The sequence below is a fragment of the Acipenser ruthenus genome, unplaced genomic scaffold (genome assembly GCF_902713425.1).
Source record: "Acipenser ruthenus unplaced genomic scaffold, fAciRut3.2 maternal haplotype, whole genome shotgun sequence".
NCBI lineage: Eukaryota > Metazoa > Chordata > Actinopteri > Acipenseriformes > Acipenseridae > Acipenser > Acipenser ruthenus.
In genome coordinates this window covers 5,001-17,500 of record NW_026708164.1, presented here as the reverse complement: position 1 = coordinate 17,500, position 12,500 = coordinate 5,001, and the positions used below count along the sequence as shown (strand labels likewise).

Genomic DNA, 12,500 nt, shown 5'->3' with positions numbered 1-12,500 from the left:
ATCCTGGAGAGTTTTTAAAAAAGTTTAAAAGCAAACGCTGTGTCCTCCAGAGAGCTCTCAGAATCATGTCTAAATGACAGCAGAGTGGAGCCGTTATTAACCTGACCCCTTCCTGCAACACTCTGCCCCCTAGTGGATAGGAGACACACAGCAGTAAGAAATATATATATAGCCCTGAATACAGCAGTGTTGTGTCGTTATTAACCTGCCCCCTTCCTGCACCACTGCCCCCTAGTGGATAGGAGACACACAGCAGTAAGAAATATATATATAGCCCTGAATACAGCAGTGTTGTGCTGTTATTAACCTGCTCCCTTCCTGCAACACTGCCCCCTAGTGGATAGGAGACACACAGCAGTATGAAATATATATATAGCCCTGAATACAGCAGTGTTGTGCCGTTATTAACCTGCCCCCTTCCTGCAACACTGCCCCCTAGTGGATAGGAGACACACAACAGTCTAGTACCATTATTCAGACACAATAGCAAAATTCTTACAAAAAACTCCAGTAAAATGGATGTAACTGTATATTTGCATTGCTTACATGTTGAATGTATTTATATTATTTTTTTTCATTTTCATTCACTTTGTGAAATACTACAAATAATTTGTGACTCTGTGATACAGAAGAGGATTAAAACTAATGTCACGTATTGAACCAAGCTTGTATTTGGGTTGTTGTATTTTTGGAGAGAGCAGCCCCCTTTCTCTTAGGGGGGGTGAGGGAGGGAGGGAGGGAGCAGTTCAGTCTCCGTGCCTCAAGCCTGCCCTGGACTGGAGGGAGCACCCTTTCTCTTAGGGGGGTGAGGGAGGGAGGGAGGGAGCAATTCAGTCTCCGTGCCTCAAGCCTGCCCTGGACTGGAGGGAGCCCCCTTTCTCTTAGGGGGGTGAGGGAGGGAGGGAGGGAGGGAGCAGTTCAGTCTCCATGCCTCAAGCCTGCCCTGGACTGGAGGGAGCACCCTTTCTCTTAGGGGGGTGAGGGAGGGAGGGAGGGAGCAGTTCAGTCTCCGTGCCTCAAGCCTGCCCTGGGCTGGAGGGAGCACCCTTTCTCTTAGGGGGGTGAGGGAGGGAGGGAGGGAGCAGTTCAGTCTCCGTGCCTCAAGCCTGCCCTGGACTGGAGGGAGCCTCCTTTCTCTTAGGGGGGGGGGGGGGGGTGAGGGAGGGCTCTGGACTCTTGACCGGAGGGTCGTGGGTTCAATCCCAGGTGGGGGACGCTGCTGCTGTACCCTTGAGCAAGGTACTTTACCTAGATTGCTCCAGTAAAAACCCAGCTGTATAAAAGGGGAATTGTATGTAAAAATAATGTGATATCTTGTAAAAATTGTAAGTCGCCCTGGATAAGGGCGTCTGCTAAGAAATTAATAATAATAGTCTCCTTGAATTAGCCCGCTGGCTGACTGGCTGCGTGTCTGCCAATCAGTGCCAGCTACCCCCGCGCATTACGAAAGCACTCGCCTCACCCAGCCCTAGAAAAATATATGATCTTGGCTTTCATTTTAATTCTTTATTAAAAGAAGAAATCGCCGTGCGGCGTGTGCAGACCCATTGCATGTCCTGAAGCGTGCGTGTGTGCGTAAGGAACTCCCCGGACACAATACAGGGCCCCCGGCAACGGTTGCTAGGCGTGTGCGCCGCCCTGCCCTACCTCCCGGTGACATCATCACTCCCTAAAATTCATTCACACGCTGTAACGGGGAAAACTATTAATAATAATAATAATAATAATAATAATAATAATAATAATAATAATAATAATAATGTTGTTTTATTCAAAGTATGTGTTATAATGTGTTATATATTAATATATTACAACCCAATGTGAATTAGTATTATTATTATTATTATTATTATTATTATTATTATTATTATTATTATTATTATTATTATTTATTTCTTAGCAGACGCCCTTATCCAGGGCGACTTACAATCGTAAGCAAATACATTTCAAGTGTTACAATACAAGTAATACAATAAGAGCAAGAAATACAATAACTTTTGTTCAAGTGTGACAAACCACAATTCAATAATACAGCAGATAATAGTGATAGTTACATCAGGATATGATTAAATAGTGATAGTTACATCAGGATGTGATTAAATACAAAATACTACAGGTTAAACACTTGGCAGATTACAGTATTCTGAAGTACAGGATTAAATGCAGTAAAATAGGGGGCAGATAAGAGCAAAGTAAAGCACATTTAAATGAAGGGTGATAGTGTCCCAGGATACAAACAGAGGAGTTCTACAGGTGCTGTTTGAAGAGGTGAGTCTTGAGGAGGTGCCGGAATGTGGTCAGGGACTGGGCAGTCCTGACATCTGTAGGAAGGTCATTCCACCACTGCGGAGCAAGGGTGGAGAAGGAGCGGGCTCTGGAGGCAGGGGAGCGTAGCGGAGGTAGAGCCAGTCTCCTATATATATATATATATATATATGGGCAGCAGTGTGGAGTAGTGGTCAGGGCTCTGGACTCTTGACCGGAGGGTCGTGGGTTCAATCCCAGGTGGGGGGACGCTGCTGCTGTACCCTTGAGCAAGGTACTTTACCTAGATTGCTCCAGTAAAAACCCAACTGTATAAATGGGGAATTGTATATAAAAATAATGTGATATCTTGTAACAATTGTAAGTCGCCCTGGATAAGGGCGTCTGCTAAGAAATAAATAGTAATAACTCACTAAAGAGGCCCATGTGTTATTATTTATAATCCAGGGATACCCTTGTGATGCTGATATTAAAGAAGACGAGGTTCAGCAGCACAGTTGTTTTTTTAAACGTGTTTCAGCGCCGTACAGACGTCCTGTGTCGTTATCCGTGTGTGCTTCAGTTTTATTTGGACGATCGCCTTTACCTTGTTTTAATTTCCCGTTCCTCTCCGGTTTCTCAGAGACACGAATGCAGCAGCTTGACCTCGTTTTGTTTTTAAACGTATTCTCATTGTGTTGCTCATTCATGAACGTTTCTGTACTGTGGGTGTCGTCGAGGGACTGAAAACGAGACATTGTGGGCGCGTTAAGTAAGTGAGCCGCTCAGAAAGCGCACCCAGCAGATTTAAATGACTTCACTCTCTGCTCCAGGAGAGCGCTGAGCGACTTTTAAAAAGGCGAATCATAATGATTTGCTGGTTTGTGTTTCTGAGGTGATGGTCGATGAAATGGACCCCGTGTGAAGTTACTGTCCCCTGCTGGACCTCGCTGAGTCCGGCGCTCTGTTTGGACTGAACCTCATATCTGACTGTGTTTAATACCGGCGTTAATAATGAAAATCATGAATAATATTAATACTACAAGCCTCATAATAATACATTCATAACTATAGAACAGCTCTACATTAAAAAAAAAGAAATTAAATGATACAAATTCAAAAAAATTTTACCATCTTATTTAGCCAACTTAACACATAACTTCGTAAGTCGAAACCAGTTCATCGTTCTTGACAAACGTATTTGTCAGTCCTGCCTGTCCTCTCCACTTGTTTCCTGCAGGTGTCCAGTCCGTCCGCTCCCTCTGATCCCTGATGAGAAATGCTCGGGAGCGGCTCAGCGGGAGCGGCACGGAGCGAGGCGTTAAATGGATGCTTTTACTGAGCCGCTCTGATCCGCTCACTCACTTAACGCGCTCTTTCTTCAGCTGCCTGTATAGAACTACAGCTCCCAGCATGCCTCGCTGTGAACGTCAATGCGGAGGCATGCTGGGAGTAGGAGTTTTTTGCTTCTTCTTTCAGTCTAATCATTTTACAGAAAGTTAATAATAATAATAATAATAATAATAATAATAATAATAATAATAATAATAATAATAATAATAATAATATGAAGATACTTAAAGGGAAGGAATATTTTCTGGTTTTAAAAATCGTAATACTGCCTTTGCTTGTATTAATACAATAATGTATTAATCCTCAGGAGCGGCTCTGAGCGGCTCAGCGGGAGCGGCACGGAGCGAGGCGTTAAATTGATTATTTTACTGAGCCGCTCTGAGCCGCTCACTCACTTAACGCACCCAGAATGTGTTGTATAATATATAATATATATATTTATCTCTGACAATGACGTGCTAGTTTTTTTTAAAAACTTCAGAACTTTGCCGTGCGTTCCGCGTGCACGGGGCCCCCGATGAGCTGGAATTGGGGTAACTGGAGTCCCCAAATCCTCAACGGCGATTGGCTGATTTCTCAAACGTGATGATTAAGACAGAACCGGTACAACACTGAACATTAAAATTGGTGAAAGTGTATAGCGGTCCGCTGCTGCTGTTAACGCGGTACCGCAGCGCACTCTGGTGGTCTGAAACTGTAATTACAACATATTTAAGCTCATGAGAAACGTAACAAAGTTATGAATTTTTATTTAAATCTCTTTTCTGTTTGTTTGTTTTGGTACTAATGGGCACAGACGGTTAACCTCGCAGGGTCAATTGCAGCGTAGTCCAGTTGATTATTACTGCCTCCAGAGCCCGCCCGTGGAATGACCTTCCTACAGATGTCAGGACTGCCCAGTCCCTGACCACATTCCGGCGCCTCCTCAAGACTCACCTCTTCAAACAGCACCTGTAGAACTCCTCTGTTTGTATCCTGGGACACTATCACCCTTCATGTAAATGTGCTTTATTTTGCTCTTATCTGCCCCCTATTTTACTGCATTTAATCCTGTACTTCAGAATACTGTAATCTGCCAAGTGTTTAACCTGTAGTACTTTGTATTTAATCACATCCTGATGTAACTATCACTATTTAATCATATCCTGATGTAACTATCACTATTATCTGCTGTATTATTGAATTGTGGTTTGTCAAACTTGAACAAAAGTTATTGTATTTCTTGCTCTTATTGTATTACTTGTACTGTAACACTTGAAATGTATTTGCTTACGATTGTAAGTCGCCCTGGATAAGGGCTTCTGCTAAGAAATAAATAATAATAATAATAATAATAATAATAATAATAATAATAATAATAATAATAATAATATTATTATTATTATTATTATTATTATTATTATTATTATTATTATTATTATTCAACATCATACAGAAGTATATATAATCACAGGGCAATAATAATTTTAAAAATGCAAAACAAGCTCGTAAATATACAATAGATAAAAAAATCAATATAAAGGACAAAAACATATATATATATATTTATAGAAATATGTCTTTACAAAGACTTTTTTTTTTTTTTTTTTTTGCATCATCAGTGCTGCTGCTCGCGTCAAAATTCTTGTGACGTACTAAAGATTCCTTCGCTTTCTCTCCTGGTTTGTCGCGTAAGAGAGGCTTGGAGGTCAAAGAGTCCGGAAAATGCAAAAAGGACCCGCGTGTTCGTTCTCTCTCTCTCTCTCTCTCTCTCTCTCTCTCTCTCTCTCTCTCTCTCTCTCTCTCTCTCTGTCTCTCTCTCTCTCTCTCTCTCTCTCTCTCTGTCTCTCTCTGTCTCTCTCTCTCTCTCTCTCTCTCTCTCTCGCCAACTCTGGTATCTGTTCTGGAATTCAATATGTTAACAAGGGAACATTATTCAGCAGCTTTCATTGGACTCTATGAAGCTGAGGGAGTTCATTCTATATAGAGGGGGTGGAATTCAATATGTTAACAAGGGAACATTATTCAGCAGCTTTCATTGGACTCTATGAAGCTGAGGGAGTTCATTCTATATAGAGGGTGTGTAATTCAATATGTTAACAAGGGAACATTATTCAGCAGCTTTCATTGGACTCTATGAAGCTGAGGGAGTTCATTCTATATAGAGGGTGTGGAATTCAATATGTTAACAAGGGAACATTATTCAGCAGCTTTCATTGGACTCTATGAAGCTGAGGGAGTTCATTCTATATAGAGGGGGTGGAATTCAATATGTTAACAAGGGAACATTATTCAGCAGCTTTCATTGGACTCTATGAAGCTGAGGGAGTTCATTCTATATAGAGGGGGTGGAATTCAATATGTTAACAAGGGAACATTATTCAGCAGCTTTCATTGGACTCTATGAAGCTGAGGGAGTTCATTCTATATAGAGGGTGTGGAATTCAATATGTTAACAAGGGAACATTATTCAGCAGCTTTCATTGGACTCTATGAAGCTGAGGGAGTTCATTCTATATAGAGGGGGTGGAATTCAATATGTTAACAAGGGAACATTATTCAGCAGCTTTCATTGGACTCTATGAAGCTGAGGGAGTTCATTCTATATAGAGGGGGTGGAATTCAATATGTTAACAAGGGAACATTATTCAGCAGCTTTCATTGGACTCTATGAAGCTGAGGGAGTTCATTCTATATAGAGGGGGTGGAATTCAATATGTTAACAAGGGAACATTATTCAGCAGCTTTCATTAGACTCTATGAAGCTGAGGGAGTTCATTCTATATAGAGGGGGTGGAATTCAATATGTTAACAAGGGAACATTATTCAGCAGCTTTCATTGGACTCTATGAAGCTGAGGGAGTTAATTCTATATAGAGGGGGTGGAATTCAATATGTTAACAAGGGAACATTATTCAGCAGCTTTCATTGGACTCTATGAAGCTGAGGGAGTTCATTCTATATAGAGGGGGTGGAATTCAATATGTTAACAAGGGAACATTATTCAGCAGCTTTCATTGGACTCTATGAAGCTGAGGGAGTTCATTCTATATAGAGGGGGTGGAATTCAATATGTTAACAAGGGAACATTATTCAGCAGCTTTCATTGGACTCTATGAAGCTGAGGGAGTTCATTCTATATAGAGGGGGTGGAATTCAATATGTTAACAAGGGAACATTTTTCAGCAGCTTTCATTGGACTCTATGAAGCTGAGGGAGTTCATTCTATATAGAGGGTGTGGAATTCAATATGTTAACAAGGGAACATTATTCAGCAGCTTTCATTGGACTCTGTGAAGCTGAGGGAGTTCATTCTATATAGAGGGGGTGGAATTCAATTATATTGTAGCGTCAAACTGAACAGGATTGTGGGGCTCTGTCTGTCTGTCTGTCTGTCTGTCTGTCTGTCTGTCTGCAGCTTCAATGAAACTAAACTCTTTTCAGAATGTAGTAAACTAACACAGACCCCAAGAAGAAGGGATTATATTGTAGCGTCAAACTGAACAGGATTTTTGTGAATTTCATTTACCTGACAAAACGGTCTCTGGCGACATCTAGCGGCTACAATCTGCAACTACAGTCCACATCTTAAACCGCTATTGTTAGCGTGACCAAACGAATCGATATTTTGTAATGGGATTATAATAATATTTTTTATTTTCTTGTCCAAAAATAAAATTAAAATAAACATTACACTTTGTATCAAATTAACTGAGAAAATTAAAAAAAAAAAAAAAAAAAAAAACCGTAGACGGGCGTTCAAATAAACCCCGCCCCCTTCAAACCATTTTACAATCCGATTGGTCAACAGGGCGTCTCCCTTTGTTTACACTAAAACCGCGCCTGTTGATCCAAAAAAAAAAAAAATCTCCGCATATTTCCATTTCAAGAAAAGTCCCGCCTCCTCACCTTTCTCAAACTGCTATTGGCAGACCTACAAAGCACCCTGAAAAAAATAAATAAATACTGCCTTCTAATTGGTTGCTGTCATTGTCATTCAAATCCCGTTTCCCTGGAAACAACAACCACAACGGGGGCGGGACTTGTTCACGAAACACAGATTGTCAATCTGCCTGCTTGAAATGCCTGTCAGGGCGTTCTAGACACCCGATTGGTCGACAGAGGCAGAAAAAAAAAAAAAAACACCAAAGCCCGCCTCATGCGGAATAACAGACAAATAAAGCGACGCGATTGGCTGCTGAGGACGTCAATTACAGCAAACTCCCCGCCTCATGCGGTATAGGAGGCAGGGGGCGGGGCGGTTCGCGGAGCAGCGGAGACGCGATTGGCTCACAGCGCCGTCCTTCTCGGATTCGCCGCCTCTGATTGGGTAGCGGTTGTCCGGGGTTACGGTAGTTCAACCACGGTCTCCGGCCTGCAAAGCGAGTCAGGCAGTTTATTATGAAGGAGACAAACTCCGGGGGGAAAATAACATTAAAAACAAGCGGGTTAAAAAACCCACAAATTCGGGGAAAACGACTAATTTGAGATTTAATTTAACTTTAACTAAACTAATCTAGATATATCTTTATCAGTCTTTTCCATCGTCCCGTTTCTAGGGCGATATTTATATAACTGTTCACGACAGCAAAGAGAGAGAGTCGTTTTTTTTTTTAAAAAAAAGACAGGAAAATAAAATTAAATAAATAAATAAATAATAAAAAATGCCGGTGAAAATATCTACGTACAGCAATGGCGGTGCAAGATTTCTGTGAGAATATAATACGTTTACAAGTAAATAAATAAACCTCATCAGTCAACAAAAGCCGCTAAGAAATTATTATTATTTTTTACTTCGAAAAAGGGCGATTTCTTTTTTTTTAAATTCTCAGAGAACACAATGGACCGTATTTCATCTTCTTAATAATAATAATAATAATAATAATAATAATAATAATAATAATAATAATTCACACCGCGTCAGCTCGCGTTATAATCGTGTTTGTCTCGTCCGTGCGTATTTAACATAACAATATAACAGCAAAAGGAGTCTTATTTCATTAAAAAAAATAGATTATAAATAATTAAATAAATAAATAAATAGATAGGGTTATTTAGAAAAAAAATGGAAAACGGTCACACAAAAACCGTGGAGGAGGTCTTGACTCATTTTGGGGTCAACGAATCGACGGGACTGAGCGCCGATCAAGTGAAGAAATCAAAGGAGCGATGGGGCACTAACGGTAAGAGATTAATTTAATTTAATTTAATTTAATTTAATTTATTTATTTAGTATTTTCTTTGTCTGTTCGAAAGCCTCTCTCTGGGGGGGGATGGGGGGGTGGGGTGCTGATGCAATCCGCTGTCAATTAATTAATTAACATTCGCAATCGCAGCGCAATTAACATTTTTAATAATTGGGTGAGTTTATTATTAATATTACTGTTGTAAATGATTTTTTTTACGTGGGTGGAATTGGTGGCCTGTAAACCAAGTAAAATAATATATTACAACCTGGTGTGCCATTATTATTATTATTATTATTATTATTATTATTATTATTGCTTATAAAAAAATATAGACGTCTGTGTTTTCTTTTAAAATTAGTAATCTGTGGTTAAATTAAACACTAGCCGTTATTTTATTTTTTAAAAGCGGTTAATATATAATAATAATAATAATAATAATAATAATAACTAAAATGACGATGGGTTTTGTTGCGGGTTTTTAAGTAACAGGGTGAAACAAACAGACTGAATATTTATTAATTTTGGGACCGACAGAGGAAGCACATGTTTTATAAATGCGTATAATGACGTTTATATGGAAGGTTCCGGTTAGAAAATTCGGTTCTGAATCCGGTATCCGGACGTTTTTTCATACGAATTTAAAAACTGTCAAAAAACACGAAGCGGTTCGGTTTGCTGTATTGTAAAAATATAGCAAATAATTTCACAGCCGGTGCGCGTCGCATTAATGTCATTGATATTATTAATTAATACTAAATCTAGGATTTGTGTTTAGATAGACTGGCGGCAGCAGAGGCGGCTATATACGAAAACATACGGTAGCCTGATTTTAGTCTTACATTATGAGGTTAGATTTGCATTAAATTTGATTTTAAACGGCAATTTTGAGGCGAATCAAAGGCAAACCGCTATATTGCGGTATTGAATCGCCAGTATTTAAAAAAAAATATTACATTTCATCACCGCCAAATACAAACTGCACGATATTCTAGAAGTTTCTTAATAGAATTTGCCCCTCGTAAACTCGGCTTAATCACATGTGAGATTGTTGATAGTGTTTATATAATAACGCCTTTTTAAAAATGATTTATTATTATTATTATTATTATTATTATTATTACATTCTTTGACAAAGACAAAGAAATCCTTTCTTTAGAGACCAGAGGACCGTCGAATTGATTTTAATGACAGTTTTGTCGCGTCTCCCTCCGTCTCTTTGTCCGCCCCGATAATAGATTTTGAAATCGATCCAACACGTCATCATGACGTTGTGTTCGGGTGCTGGCGCTGTGGCGCTCCAGTTGCATCAGTTGCTTCACCAGACCTCTCTGTGCTTTACAATGCTTCCCTATGCTTTACCACACCTCTCTGTTCTTTACAATGCCTCCCTATGCTTTACCACACCTCTCTGTGCTTTACAATGCTTCCCTATGCTTTACCAGACCTCTCTGTGCTTTACAATGCTTCCCTATGCTTTACCAGACCTCTCTGTGCTTTACAATGCTTCCCTATGCTTTACCAGACCTCTCTGTGCTTTACGATGCTTCCCTATGCTTTACCACGCCTCTCTGTGCTTTACAATGCTTCCCTATGCTTTACCAGACCTCTCTGTGCTTTACAATGCTTCCCTATGCTTTACCACCTCTCTGTGCTTTACAATGCTTCCCTATGCTTTACCAGACCTCTCTGTGCTTTACAATGCTTCCCTATGCTTTACCACACCTCTCTGTGCTTTACAATGCTTCCCTATGCTTTACCACACCTCTCTGTGCTTTACAATGCTTCCCTATGCTTTACCACACCTCTCTGTGCTTTACAATGCTTCCCTATGCTTTACCAGACCTCTCTGTGCTTTACAATGCTTCCCTATGCTTTACCAGACCTCTCTGTGCTTTACAATGCTTCCCTATGCTTTACCAGACCTCTCTGTGCTTTACAATGCTTCCCTATGCTTTACCAGACCTCTCTGTGCTTTACAATGCTTCCCTATGCTTTACCAGACCTCTCTGTGCTTTACAATGCTTCCCTATGCTTTACCACACCCCTCTGTGCTTTACAATGCTTCCCTATGCTTTACCAGACCTCTCTGTGCTTTACAATGCTTCCCTATGCTTTACCAGACCTCTCTGTGCTTTACAATGCTTCCCTATGCTTTACCAGACCTCTCTGTGCTTTACAATGCTTCCCTATGCTTTACCACACCTCTCTGTGCTTTACAATGCTTCCCTATGCTTTACCACACCTCTCTGTGCTTTACAATGCTTCCCTATGCTTTACCACACCTCTCTGTGCTTTACAATGCTTCCCTATGCTTTACCAGACCTCTCTGTGCTTTACAATGCTTCCCTATGCTTTACCACACCTCTCTGTGCTTTACAATGCTTCCCTATGCTTTACCAGACCTCTCTGTGCTTTACAATGCTTCCCTATGCTTTACCAGACCTCTCTGTGCTTTACAATGCTTCCCTATGCTTTACCAGACCTCTCTGTGCTTTACAATGCTTCCCTATGCTTTACCACACCTCTCTGTGCTTTACAATGCTTCCCTATACTTTACCAGACCTCTCTGTGCTTTATTACACTTTGCTGTGCTTTTAGTATCTAATATAAACCCAGATATTTTTTTAAAAGGCAGTTCCCTTTCATTAAACTGTCTCTCAATACAATGCAATTCAATTCAAATGTGGTTTTATTGACATGTCAGACATCAGCAGTATTGACAAAGCAATTATATTGCATATCATGTTAACAACGTATTTCAATAACAACACAAGTGATAACAATGATAATAATGGAGATATTAATAATTATGCTGACAGTAATAATGATGATAATAATGGCCACTGGTATATAGAGTGTAACACAGAGCAGAGGTACAGAAGTAACGCCCCTGTGCAGAGAGCTCACTGTGTGTCCCTCAGGCTGTGACAGGCGGACACGTACTGGGCAGCCACTGGGGCTGTGTGTCCCACTCCCAGTACGACTGCCAGTTTGTCTGGGTCCGTCAGTTGTGGGAAGTGTGGGAAATCTCTCCCTCTCTCTCGCTCTCTCTCCCCCCTCTGTCTGTCTGTCCCTCCCTCCCTCTCTCTCCCCTCTCCTCTCCCTCTCTCTAGCCCTCTCTCTTTGCCCTTTCTCTTTCCCTCCCTCCCTCTCTCCATCCCTCTCTCTCTCTCCACCTCTCTCTCTCCCTCTTTCTCTCTACCCCTCTATCTCTCCCCATCCCCCTCTCTCCTCCCTCCCTCTCTCTCCACCTCTCCCTCTCCCCCTCTCTCTCTCCTCTCTCTGTCTATCTCTATCTGTCTCTCTCTCCCCCCTCTCTTTCTCTCTCTTCTCCCCTTCTCTCTCTCTCTCTCCCTCTCCCCTCTCCTTTCTCCCTCTCTAGCCCTCCCTCTCTATCCATCCCTCTCTCTCCATCCCTCTCTCTCCACCTCTCTCTCTCCCTCTATCTCTCCCCCATCCCCCCCTCTCTCCTCCCTCCCTCTCTCTCCACCTCTCTCTACCCCCTCTCTCCACCTCTCTCTCCCTCTCCCCCTCTCTCTCTCTTCTCTCTCTGTCTATCTCTATCTGTCTCTCTCCCCCCTCTCTTTCTCTCTTCTCCCCCTTCTCTCTCTCTCTCCTTCCTCCTTTCTCCCTCTCTAGCCCTCTCTCTCTTCACCTTTTCTCTCCCTCCCTCTCTCTCCCTCCCTCTCTCCCCCTCTCCCTCCCTCTCTATTCCCCATTTCTCTCTCTCCCTCC

At 41.3% G+C, this 12,500-nt stretch overlaps 2 protein-coding genes across 3 annotated transcripts in view; both read left to right on the top strand.

Annotated features, from left to right (window-relative positions):
- The window catches only part of LOC117970441 (DNA polymerase delta subunit 4-like), a 10,425-nt gene extending 5,544 nt beyond the window's left edge, over positions 1 to 4,881 (top strand). Inside the window, exon 4 of one of the 2 annotated variants that reach the window (XM_059020160.1) lies at positions 4,394 to 4,881. In XM_059020160.1, the coding sequence (XP_058876143.1) occupies positions 4,394 to 4,469 (76 nt within the window). In that variant the 3' untranslated portion in view covers positions 4,470 to 4,881. Of the gene's footprint in view, positions 462 to 4,393 lie in introns of those variants that run through there. The other variant, XM_059020161.1, reaches the window with a different exon arrangement.
- A 2,999-nt stretch (positions 4,882 to 7,880) lies between these two features.
- LOC131729896 (sarcoplasmic/endoplasmic reticulum calcium ATPase 2-like) overlaps positions 7,881 to 12,500 on the top strand; it is an 8,840-nt gene continuing 4,220 nt past the window's right edge. The window contains exon 1 of the mRNA XM_059020159.1: positions 7,881 to 8,759. Coding sequence (XP_058876142.1) covers positions 8,642 to 8,759 — 118 coding nt within the window. The 5' untranslated portion in view covers positions 7,881 to 8,641. The remainder of the gene's footprint in view (positions 8,760 to 12,500) is intronic.